This window comes from Bos indicus, chromosome 4 (assembly GCF_029378745.1).
Source record: "Bos indicus isolate NIAB-ARS_2022 breed Sahiwal x Tharparkar chromosome 4, NIAB-ARS_B.indTharparkar_mat_pri_1.0, whole genome shotgun sequence".
NCBI classification, from domain to species: domain Eukaryota; kingdom Metazoa; phylum Chordata; class Mammalia; order Artiodactyla; family Bovidae; genus Bos; species Bos indicus.
The window spans coordinates 22,426,687-22,439,131 of NC_091763.1; the positions used below are offsets into that span (position 1 = coordinate 22,426,687).

At 34.8% G+C, this 12,445-nt stretch overlaps 1 protein-coding gene across 5 annotated transcripts in view; it reads right to left on the reverse strand.

Moving 5' to 3' along the window:
- Positions 1-3,385: 3,385 nt before the first annotated feature.
- Positions 3,386-12,445, reverse strand: part of ETV1 (ETS variant transcription factor 1) — a 97,483-nt gene continuing 88,423 nt past the window's right edge. For all 5 annotated transcript variants that reach the window (XM_019958475.2, XM_019958474.2, XM_070787547.1 and 2 more), the window contains 2 exons: positions 11,324-11,425; positions 3,386-6,141 (listed from right to left, as the gene is read on the reverse strand). In XM_019958475.2, the coding sequence (XP_019814034.2) occupies positions 5,920-6,141; positions 11,324-11,425 (324 nt within the window). In that variant the 3' untranslated portion in view covers positions 3,386-5,919. The remainder of the gene's footprint in view (positions 6,142-11,323; positions 11,426-12,445) is intronic.

Genomic DNA, 12,445 nt, shown 5'->3' on the forward strand with positions numbered 1-12,445 from the left:
GCTACAGCCCATGGGGTCACAGAGTCAGACACGACTGAGCGATTAACACTTTCATTTCTCATAGTTGCTTTACAGTGTTGTGCTAGTTTCTGTTGTACAGCAAAGTGAGTCAGCCATACCTGTACAGATATCCCCTCCTTCTTGGCTTTCCTTTCCATTTAGTCCACCACAGAGCAATGAGGAGGGTTCCCTGTGCTATACAGTAGGTTCTCATTAGTTATGTATTTTATGCATAGTATTGTTGTATTACAATCTCAGTCTCTGAATTCATTCCACTCATTTGTTGCATCTTCTGAATCACATGACTCCAAATCACATGACTTTTACCACTAGCGGTGGTGATTGCTTTAAAAGTTTTCTGGGAAATCTATTACTTTCAGAAATTATGTCTAATGGCATTAGTTATGGGGGCCGTGTTTACAACATCCTGAAGTTGACCTGTCTCTTTTGGAATCATTAAGCTGTATCCTTCTCCAGTGGAAAAACCAAAGTGATACTTCAATCATTTTGATTTCTAAATGTTTAAAGACTCAAAAAAAAAAAAAATTCATGTTTTGATATTGCTATTGTTTAAGTAGTACTTGACTTCTTTTTCAGATTTTCTATAAAGACTAATGAAAAATGTTTAATGAAATACATTTTAATTAAACCTGTTTCAGCAAAATGTGAATCATTGTTACATACATTTTTGTTAAAGTTTAAATCAAGAAAGTAGCTAGGTTAAGATTACAGAAAAAAGAAGGGTTTATAAACTTGTCTGTGATCACTTGCCTGTGATATCTTAACACAAAGACTCTGGTTTTGTCGTTAGCCTCAGCTTCTCAGACAAAGCCAATGTGATGAAAGCTGTAACATGTGTCATGCATGCATGCTGGTTGGCACATGAGAGTCACTGAAATAATTTAGACAGCTCCTTTCCCAGAATTTCTTCCTAATATAGTTGAACAGATTAAGAGAAAAAATGCATTTAAAGAGATAGAACACAGTTCAAGAAAAAGATGTATCAGGTGTCCTAGGACCTAAGGGCCTCCCTGGTCTTCTCCACCTGCAATGCAAGAGATGCAGGAGAATCTGTTTCAATCCCTGAGTCGGGAAGATCCCCTGGAGGAGAAAATAACAACTCACTCCAGCATTCTTGCCTGGGAAACTCCATTGACCGAGGAGCCTGACGGCTATAGTCCCTGGGGTTGCAAAGAGTTGGACAGGACTGAAGCTACAGAATTCAAGGGTCGTGGCCATAAATTAAATGATTAAAATGATTCAAAAGCAAGTCAAACATTTAGATAATATTTATCAGTTTTATATACGCCACCTTCCAGAGTGATCACGATAGTGCAATATTTTCAGTTTCTGGGCTTTTATTTTAGACTTAAAATTTGAGCATATTTATTTGCTATAATCACATAAATTTCATAGAATGTTTTCTCAAACTGTACGTGTAATTTTAATACATCCAAGTGAATTAAAATTTTCTTCTCCATAGAAACATTTTAGAATAGAACTAAATAAGAATATTGGAGTCTATATGCAAAAACAGAAAATAATCCTATTTTACATGGGTTTATAAACCATAGCTATTTTATATATACTTTTAATAGAACATTCTAAAAATCATCAGTATTTTTTTTCTATAAAGGCATCCACTACCCTGATCAAATTCTCCTTTTCTTAAGCTATATTTTTCTATAAACTGGGTTTTTAAAATAAATACATTTTTCTAAAGTAATCTCACATTAAAGGAAAAAAAAAAAAACAGCTAAGTCCTACAAGTACTAGTTAAGTTCTGAATAAATTGAACCAATTATCATGTCCAACACTGGTGTCTTAGGAAAACTTAGTTTTTATGCAATTCTTATCACAATTGCTTAATATGTTCATTTGCCTTTTTTAACTTCCTTTTATTATTTTTTACCTTTTCTTTTTTCTTGCAATTCTGTTTTTCCCCTTCCTCATATCAAACTGCAACTGGAAAATATCACTTATTTCTTATTTTCAAATTCAAGTTTTTCTAAGATACCAAGAAACATTCAAGTGGTCTTCCTTTCTGTAATGTTTTGTCATTATAAGGCCTGAAAATGCTGCCTGATAAGGATATGCCTTTTGGAAACATCTATTATCTGGCCAAAGGCTATACACCAGGTAATATATTTTCTTCCTTGTCAAATAAACATGAGTTGACTCATATTTTAGAATTGTCCTTTTGAGTAATAGATATATTCTATATATTATTCTTTCTTAAACAGTAATAGCTTGTATATGTTAAGATTGTACAGTAATAACTCATAATCTCACCAAAAGAAGTTTCTGTTACAAAATATGATCTGGCTTGGGCAATCTAATTCATTCTGCTATGACTCTGTAATTATCACTTTTTAATTTTTCTCTCTCATTACATAATGTTTACACAAGAGGGGATTAAATAATCTAAGCTCTATGTGATTACCAGACACTTTATTAGAGTAGGTGAACTTTAACCTAAGATGTTCTCATTATCTTTTATAAAGAGTATAGTGAGACTATCTTAATGGTAAAAAAACCAACGATCTTTAGTAATTTCTAATCCTAGATCAATAAAACATTTTTGTCCATACGTTAAGTCAATCAGTATTTTTAATACGCCATGTCTTCTTCTGTGTAGTAAAGTGAATAACAGCCATCCTTTCCCCCTCATATCCTTTATCCACCCCCTGATCCCTGTGAATAACTTACCTGGCAAAAGGGACTTGAAAAATGTGATTAAGTTAAAGATTTTGAGATAGGGAGATAACCCTGGGTTATCTGGGTGGGCCCTAAATGTAATCACAGGTGTCCTTACAAGAGATAGGCTGAGGGAGATTTGACTACAGCAGAGGAGAAAGACAGACATGTCACCACAAAAGCAGAAACTGGAGTGGCAAAGCCAGGAGACAGAAATGACAACAGGGTGGGGCTGTCCCCTGAATCCTTCTATAGCCCCTTTAGACTCACTGTGGACTTCTGATCTCTAGAATGATAAGAGGGTAAATCTGCTTGCTTTGAGTAACTAAATTTGTGGCAATTTGTTATGACATCAACATGAAACTGATAAAATCTGTAAAAAGGAGCTTCAAGTATATGACCTCCAAGATCTTTCTATAATTTGAGGAAACTGCTCTGCACTGTCAGCTGTGTGAATTTTTATTTTTATGCATTTTTATAGGCATAACTTAAGGAAAGTCATTTTTCATTACTTATTTGAGAGGTGCCACTCTTTATTGTAATTAACCCCTTGGGTATTGGCATCGAGAGGCAGCAAACATGAGGGGAGATACTTCTTTAGTTTCTTTTACCAAGTTGAAGGAAAATGTTACATTATTGATTTCTATGTTTGAATAGCCAATTCAATTAGAAATTCAAAACACAAGAATCTTGCAGAAATCAGCTGCCAGATTTATTAATCTATCTGAAAATAAAAATACAACCAAACAAAAAGTAGAATAAGAACAGAACTTAAAAAAAAAAACCCTTTAGATACATTTCCCAAAAGAGTTTATAATGTAATGTTTTGAACCCTTCTGTGTTGGAAATATACTTAATGTTGGCCAATTACTTATTTTATTCAGTGAGTTACTACCATAAACAGCAAAATATATAATTTGTCCTTAAATACTATATAATCAATACCAATTCTTCCTTGATTCTTTAAAATAGCTCATAGTCCGATTCTTTTTCACTATCAAACTAGAATTTTTAAAAGAATAAAAGAAAATGAGAGAAAAAAGAAAAAGTATTCTCAATATAATTTTCACTTGGATCATATTTTAAAGACCTACTTTCAATTTCTCCAAATGTGTCAATTCTCTTTCCAATAAAATTTTAGCTGAATATTTTAAAATCCATTTTTGTTCTAAGAACTGTAAATGGCCACATGAGCATAGTGGGTAGGGGGGGATTCTGATTTTTAAGGCATATTTGTTAACCCATAATGGGCCTAATGATATATAATGTAAATGTAGAACAACCATTGAAATCACAGGTTACATAAATATGTTGAAATTAGAATTATTTTGGTAGGAATAAATGTGAGTAAGTATAGGTTATGTTATGTGGGTTTCCCAATAACTGTTGAGTTTAGAGACATGAACTGTGATCAATGTCATGTTGGAAAATGGGTAGCCAGGAGATCATCTTTCAACAATTTTTCCTGTGTTCATCATGAAAATCTTTTGTAAGTTGATTTTGGCTTTGTGTTAAGGATTTTAAAAAAAAATCCATTTTGCTATTGACTCTCTAAAATTTTTTTCCTCTGAGATAGTGAACAAAATTTATGTTTTTTGCTTGAATCATTTTAGCAAGCTAATCAGAGATACTATAACACCATTTACTTATGGTTTGTCAAGGTAAACAGAACAACATACCCTGCTTTCACTATTTCCTCCAAATGCAAAACAAAACCAAAACAAAAACCTTTGAAACTTCAAATCTTTAAATCTTTCAAACAATCCAATCACATTTACACAAGTGTCCAGAACAAGATGATGGATAATATCAGTGCCAGCACTATGTCATACAGCAACTTGCTCATATTCTTGAACAGTTTGTAAATAATTTTCCATTTCACCAAAAGTTTCCACAATTTCCCTTAGCAAGCTGAAGCTTACTCTTCATTTTGTCAATGTGCATAAAAGCTGCTTATAGCATAGCATGGCAGAAGCTATTTTTTAAGCAATAAATGGTTTGAGTCATCTATTTTGTCCTGAAATGCTATCTGTAGTTAACTGCATTGCTTATAAATGGTCATAGTAAATTCAGCATGAAAGAGAATATTACAGAAAAGACAGCAGCAGAAGCATTAGCATTATCTAATATTTATATATGTTATCAACATAACACAGCAGTAAAAGGTTTAAATGCATATCAATGGGTACCATGTCTAAAAATTACTATAGTACCTATTTAGTGTATTGGATATTTTTCTTAAGAAGTGCTTGCTGTATCTAGAACAGCATAATATGTGATTTAGTACAGTTAATTCTTATTGATTAAATAATGTTTTTATGTACTGAAGGAAGTGAATGGAGACAGATATTTTTTGCTTCATTGCGATCCCAGATTTAACATTTAAATGAAGATCTCAAAGGACCATGAAAAATATCATTATGTAACTGAAATGGGTTTCAAAATATTTAAAGGACAGTATTATCTGTATCTAAATAGCAAGGTGGCACCAGATACGTGTACTGCTACTGGCCTTGTGACTCAGTTTGGAGCCAGAGTCCAAAATTGTGCCCCTCATTTACAGTCATGGTGATTACTCAGCTTCAGAGAGAATACCCATTGTATGGTTTTCCTCTGGGAGTCATACATAAAGCAAAACAAAACAAAAAAACAGTAAATGCAATCTCTAAATAACTTTTTACAAGAGGTGCAAAAACAGTCATTTCTAACAATTAAACTGCCTTTTACAGTAGTTTTTTTTTTTTTTTTTTTTTTGTACACCTTGCGGAGACACAGAAATGCTAGGGGAAAATGCCCAAGGCAGATAGTCTCCAAGTGGATATTTACACAATGTGAATTAACTGTACCATAGATACCCAGAGGAAATGAACATTTTCTAGGTTGTTATGAAATCAAATCAACATGATATAGCGTCATCATACTTAAAACTTGTAGGACCCCATCCCAAGCCTAAGTAAAAAGTAATACCCCAATCCCCCCTCCCATTAGCCCATTATCTTCCTGTTACACAGAATAAATGTTTAGGTTACCCCCACCCACCCTCAAATAAAGTGCGCAGTCCATTGCAGACCATAGAACAATGCAACAGGAAAGCCCCTTTTTGTGTATTATTATTTAAAAATAAAATACAAATGACAAAAATCAAATATTGAAGAGAATTCAGAGATTCTCTTCATCTTGCAAAAGAGCAGAAGCGCGAGGAGGCCCTTGACTGTCACTGTGTTAATACACATAGCCTTCGTTATAGGGGTGGGGGTTGCAGCAGCCCCCTTCCGGCATGTAGGCCATGCTCTCGTCAAAGTGGGACAGAGGCACCGTGTCCTCTTCGTTGATGTGGCGCTCCATGTCTGTCTTCAGCAGTGGGCGCTGATTATCTGGAAAGGCCATGGAGAAGAGGGCTTCTGGATCACACACAAATTTGTAGACATATCTCTCTCCAGCCACCTGAGGGAAACATGGAAGAAAAAGCCCATCCTTATGTGGGATGTCGGGATGGTACCTAAACTTAGAATAGTGAGCATTTTGCAAGAGATACAAATATCCAATCATTATATTTTACATTGGAAGCTAATGCAAGGTTGTTACGTCAATTACACCTCAATTAAAACACACACACACACAAACACAACCTCATCTTCACCATTTCCAAATGGGGAATGCAGGGAGAGAAATGAACAAAAAACATGGTTTAATGCTCCAGAAAGGATGGATAACAAAAGAAAAGGCAATCAAGTATTAACAGATACAGATAGGGAAAAAAAAAATTCCTCACTTTGTGGGATAAATTACAGTTCAAGCGAGGGAAATGCAAAATGCTGACCTTGAGTGATAATTACATTCATTTTAGATAAAACTGGAAACTTAGCAGTTTGTTGTTTTAATATAAATGTAAACTTACATTGTTATTTGGGGGAAAAAAATCAATGATTTCATGCAGGCATCTCACATTAAATTTTTTTCCCCTCTGTTTAAAAAGGTTTTGTACTTATAAAATAACAAGACATTTAAAGTGTAGTGTTTCCCTCTTAACATTATATTTCTGAAATTATAGAAAAGCTAAACTTTCAAACCTTAAAAGAAAAAAATGGACTGTGTTCCTAATAAGACTAGACTAGTGCTTCACTAATTCGCAGGATGAACTATTCTTTCTCTTTCCTTTAATTTTTTTCTTTTTCGCTGTATATTCTCATCTGAAAAAAGAAAGACGCATAGCCTTATTTAAATGAAAGATGGATCAACAGGGCAGTATTATCCTGGGTACATCACTTTTAAAAATGAAAGCAAGATGCCTTAGACAGACGTTAAGGATGTGTATATAGTGTCAAATTGAATTAAGAGGTGTAAAAAAAGTGAAAGGAATTTAAAATATACAATACATAGGGAGGAAATGAGAAAAAGAAATGTGACAGCTGCCTGAAATAAAGGAGAAGTAGTGTAATTTGTAGGAAATGACACGTCCCAAAGTTAAATTTTGAAGAGTAATGCTTCTCTAGGAAATTATAAACAATTGAGTGAAACAAATACAGCCCTCCCCCGCTGCCATTAATAGACAATGCTGAGCTTCTCAAAAGCCCAGAGGGTTTGGGGTATGGGGTGGGAGTGGATGAATACAGTTCTTTGTATTAAGTTTGATACTGACTTTGTGTGTGTATGTTGAGTTCAGTAATTTTAGAAAGGTGAAAATCAGTCAACACCTCTACTAGTTGCTTTGAAACGTGGGGGAATGGTGAATTCAAGGTTTATAAACTGTCTGTGCTTGTTTGTAGGAAAAAAATTACCAAAGAGCACTGTTGTTCTAGACTCAGATTTAGAATGTTTTTTGCCCTGGATTTTTTTTTTTTTTTTTACCCTATAAGAGAAACCAATTTCGAGAATTCAAATACTGTGAATATCCTTAGGCTTGAAAACAGCCAACACTTACAAGTTTCTTAAACCACCCTCGGTTCCCCTTTTTTTTGATGAAATGGAGGCAGCGATGGCTTCTTGGAAAGCCTGTTACAAGACTGAGATGGAAGTTTCTAGCACAGGGCATGCAAACAGAGGAGTCTGGCATAAGTTGATTCACTTTAGCCCTTTATAAAAAGGAAATTAAGTTCATAAAGGTGAAATGGTGAAACTGCCATAAAAGTAAAAATAGGCCCTATCAGAAACAAAGCTCAACAATACTAAATCCCAGTTTTCACGTTATTCCTTTGTTCAAAGTATTTTGAGAAAAAAAATGAAGTAACTGGCCAGCATATCTCAGAGCATTTAATAACTGGCTTTGTTTTGCTTGTGGCCACTGAGAAGGAGGCATTTGCTTTGCTTTAGACTACTGGAATGTTTTTGTACAACCTGTTGCTAGTGGTTATAATTAGAAATTATTTAATAAATTATTGTGGGGAATTAAAATGTATGATATGCAATCAGCATTATAAAATCTCTTAAGGACCCTGCCTTGATACACTGTTTTACTTCTTCTTTCAGTAAACATATTTAGAGCTACTACTCTGTTTATTGGATTATGTTAAATGCCACAGAGTTTAGAGCAAGGTCTGATAAACAACCAAGGAACATAATGAATCCTCTTATTAGTAATACAATTACAATATGGACAGTGTTATACATTGAGTATATATAAATAGTAATGCTCAGGTAAAACATTAATTTTGCAAGAGAGATGAATCAGAATTAAACAAGGAGGTTAGCTTTTGAACTGTGCTTTGAAAGGCTAGCTATTTAAATTATGTGTTAACTCTTAAAATTTCAAAAATAGTACAGTAATATTGGAGGAAAACTTGAAATTACAGATTAAGCCAAAAGAAATAATAATTTGATTATATCATTCAGAAATAACCAATACTTAAATGTCTATATATACTTTTATTTAGGCACTTCTAAATTTTGAAGTAAAAACATACATGTATCGTCTATAATGTATAATAATCATTACTTCATCATTTCTTCCTTCATAGCTACTGAACTAATTAGGGTTTCTTTCATGTTTTGATACACTTTGGTTGTATTTTCTAATTTTTCACTTAATATTGACATACACTACATATACACAGAATTTTAAGTTCATATACAAGCATCATCAGATAAACATTTTCCCCTACACATTAAAATATGTAATTCTACCTCATATTTTTTTAAAGGACTGCACAATTTTCCTCTGAATGACTATCTTAGGACTTACTTATCCATTATGTTATCAGGGAGAAAATGAAGCAATGAGAAAGCCACAGGTGTATCAGAGAGCAGCAAGTAGACCGGCTCAACATGTGTAATGAGTAAATACGTATGTCTGCAAAAACTGTCAAGTCTTGATTGTTGTGCTAGTTATAAGTACACTTCAACTTTTGCGTTTTCACCTTTAAACGGTCTATTCTTCCTTGTATCATATGTGATACCCAAAAGGCCTGTTAAGTACACATTTTGCTATCCTATGTTGGCTGATAAATAGTTACTAATAGTTTACCTTGGCAATTACAGCCTAATAGGGAAAATATGAGGAGCCACAACATTTTTCTCTGTATTCCAACATCTATGCTATCATTTGATCATTTGAAAGCATCTTGCCTTATTATTTTCTTAAAATAAGAGGTAAACAAATGGGATGTGTGATAACTGGATAAATAAATGGGAATATGTTAGTAATGATATCAATAATAAGCATAAGTTTGAATACCTTTGAGAATATCTAAGACCAGACATAACATCCTGCAGATACCCCTTTAAACACTGTGTAAAAGTTGAGGTATGATTAGATATTTTGAGATACTTTTTAGCCTCTGTGACTGCTCCCTTTATTAAAGGGCTTACTAGTCAAGATATACAAGCTAAATATGTCTTGGCTTCAAGGTGCAAGGTTTATTCACAGATACCATCTGCTGAAGCCTTTCACTGCACCAGGTACAAGGCAAGCGTCTCAAGCATATTATTTCATTTAACAATCACAGCAGCTTCATGAGGAAAGAATATTGCTGCTTACTAGCAGAAGAATCTGTTCAAAACCAGTCATCTCACACGACGCTAACATGCAAACCAAAGCCATGACTGCATTTGTTACTGCTGTGTACCACTGCGCAGGGGACCCGCAGAGACCTACTGTGCCCGTTTACTTGCTTTGCCCGATTACGAAGATGGTGATGAAAACTGAAAGGATGGTATGTATCTGAAAAAGGTTGGCTGTGAACGGGAGTGGTTGGTGAAAGAAAGGAAGAATTAAAAAAAAGACTCCAGGACTGAGATGGAGAAGACGGAGCAGACAGTAACTGGTTTTACAATTTGAGGGTGAGATTCAGGGAAACAGGAAGCAATTAAGAATCCCATTCAGCCTTATCTTTTAAGGCTCTTTGAAGTTCTAACTTACTGGCTGGCTAACCAGACAGCAGATTGCCTTTGGTCCAGAAAGCCCAAATGATGCTATTTCCCCCTCTTCTTTTACCATTGTCATGGACCAACTGGTATAGTTTTTCTTGGCATAGCTATGGTGACAGTAGCTATGGAAAGAATAGCTATGGAGAAGGCAATGGCACCCCACTCCAGTACTCTTGCCTGGAAAATCTCACGGATGGAGGAGCCTGGTAGGCTGCAGTCCATGGGGTTGCAAAGAGTCAGATATGACTGAGTGACTTCACTTTCACTTTTCACTTTCATGCATTGGAGAAGGAAATGGCAACCCACTCCAGTGTTCTTGCCTGGAGAATCCCAGGGGCGGAGGAGCCTGTTGGGCTGCTGTCTATGGGGTCGCACAGAGTTGGACACGACTGAAGCGACTTAGCAGTAGCAGCAGCATGGTGACATAAAACTATGTCATGATCTGTAATATGTAACTATGTTCATGTTTCCACAAATGAACAAAGGACACATAATGAAACTATAATGTAATGTTCACAATGGATAAATCCTAAAACGCCGTTCACAGTCAAGACTAATAGATTGAGTACAATGCAAGGCTGAAGGATATTAATAATAACAAATGCCCAAATGTTTTATCTTTATTTATTCATTACCTTCTTCAAAAATTTTAGATTTTGTCCCAAGTGTAATTCATTTGTTTTATCTCACACTTTTTAAACAAGCTACCTTGAAATACTAAGACACTGATTTGAAATAAAGCATATTTAATGTCCTTATGCCAACAAGATAAGATTAAATACTCATTTCAAATCAACTGTTTAAGATGTTAAGCTGTCAAGTAATGAAATCAGCCAAGAAAAGATGTTTTTCAGAATGAGAACAAGAAATGCTCTGACTGTTCTAAGAATCAGAAAAAGAGGGGGAAAGGAAACATTCAGCTAATATTCAAAATTGTATAATTGTGGAGAATGAGCAAAATGTCAACAACTTTTAGGGACATATATTGCCATATATTGCCATATTAGTACTAAAGCAGGATTTTTTTTAACCAAACACAGCAAAGTGGGGACTTTCAGAAAATCTATTTTGTATTACATATTTGCCTATAATGCTCATAAATTTATAAACAGAAGGCCCTGTAATAGGAAAACCAACAGCTAAGCATACGTTAAAGTGAGCGAAAACCTTGCTTCAGCAATGCAATGATATGTGGCTTTGAAGTATGACATGCGGATGAATGTGAAACATTTCAATAAATTTTAATGCTGTGTTAGCTGCTCACCTTTTGCATGATTCCTTTCTCATAATAATAGCGGAGTGAACGGCTAAGTTTATCATAGTTCATAGCTGGCCTGTTTTTCTGAATGCCCCAACGCCTGGCCACCTGCCATTGAGACAGAACCACATTGTTGTGTTAAGTATTATCTTATCAACATATTTCATAAAAATTAAGTTAATTCATTAACTACTTCCAAACCATCTAAAACATATCCAAATCGATGGCATACGTGTAAGAGGCAAAAGCTATCAAGATCTGCATTTCCTGGGTCCTGGTTTGCTTTCTCAACCAGGCACTAAGTGATCATTCTGAAACATCACAATAGAATTCATTGTCACTATTGTTTTGGATACAAAATTAAATGGAAATAAGGGAATGTGTTTACAACAGGACTGAACAGGCTGCAATTCACCAAAATGAGGCATATTTCCCATTCTGAGGTCTCATTTCTGCTTTTTCCTTCTTATTTCTTTTTCAGATTAAAAACTAAAGATCAAGAGCAACTTTATCTATAAATAAAGATCTCTTGGTAAAGGTGTTTTTCAGGTTATGATAAGTCAAAGGAAAAAAGATACCCTGCTTGACACTGGCTAAAACACACTGGCTAAAAGACAAGTGGCATAGTGTGCACAAATTAGTAAGCTGAACTGTACATAATTTTTATTGCCTGAAGCAGCATCAGAAAATAAAAAAAGTGCAGTCAATACTAAACTGGTGGAATTAAGCATTCATTTAAAGAACAGTAATTAGATGCTAAAAATAAGAAGGAAGCAAAAAAGGTCACCATGTATATGAGTCCACAAACAAAAATCTCTAAAGCAGAATATCCATTTTGTGGTTTTGTGAACAATCTCCGAGCTTTTTATAATACGACTTTGGAAGTGCAACTTTTCTGGCAAAGACGAAGTTCTTCAATAGAGCTTTAGCAAAACCTCCTTCCTCAATGAATCTGTATCCCCTCCCTCCCCACGACCCTGGGCTAGCTGTAGATGATCCAGAACAGGGTAGCCTGCTTTTGTGACTCCAGTCAAAGTCACATCCTCATTCATTTCCACTTTTGCTTCATCTGAGCAGAAATTGCAGCCCCCGTGTATACCTAGGCAACCCGGAGAGAGCATTTTCTAA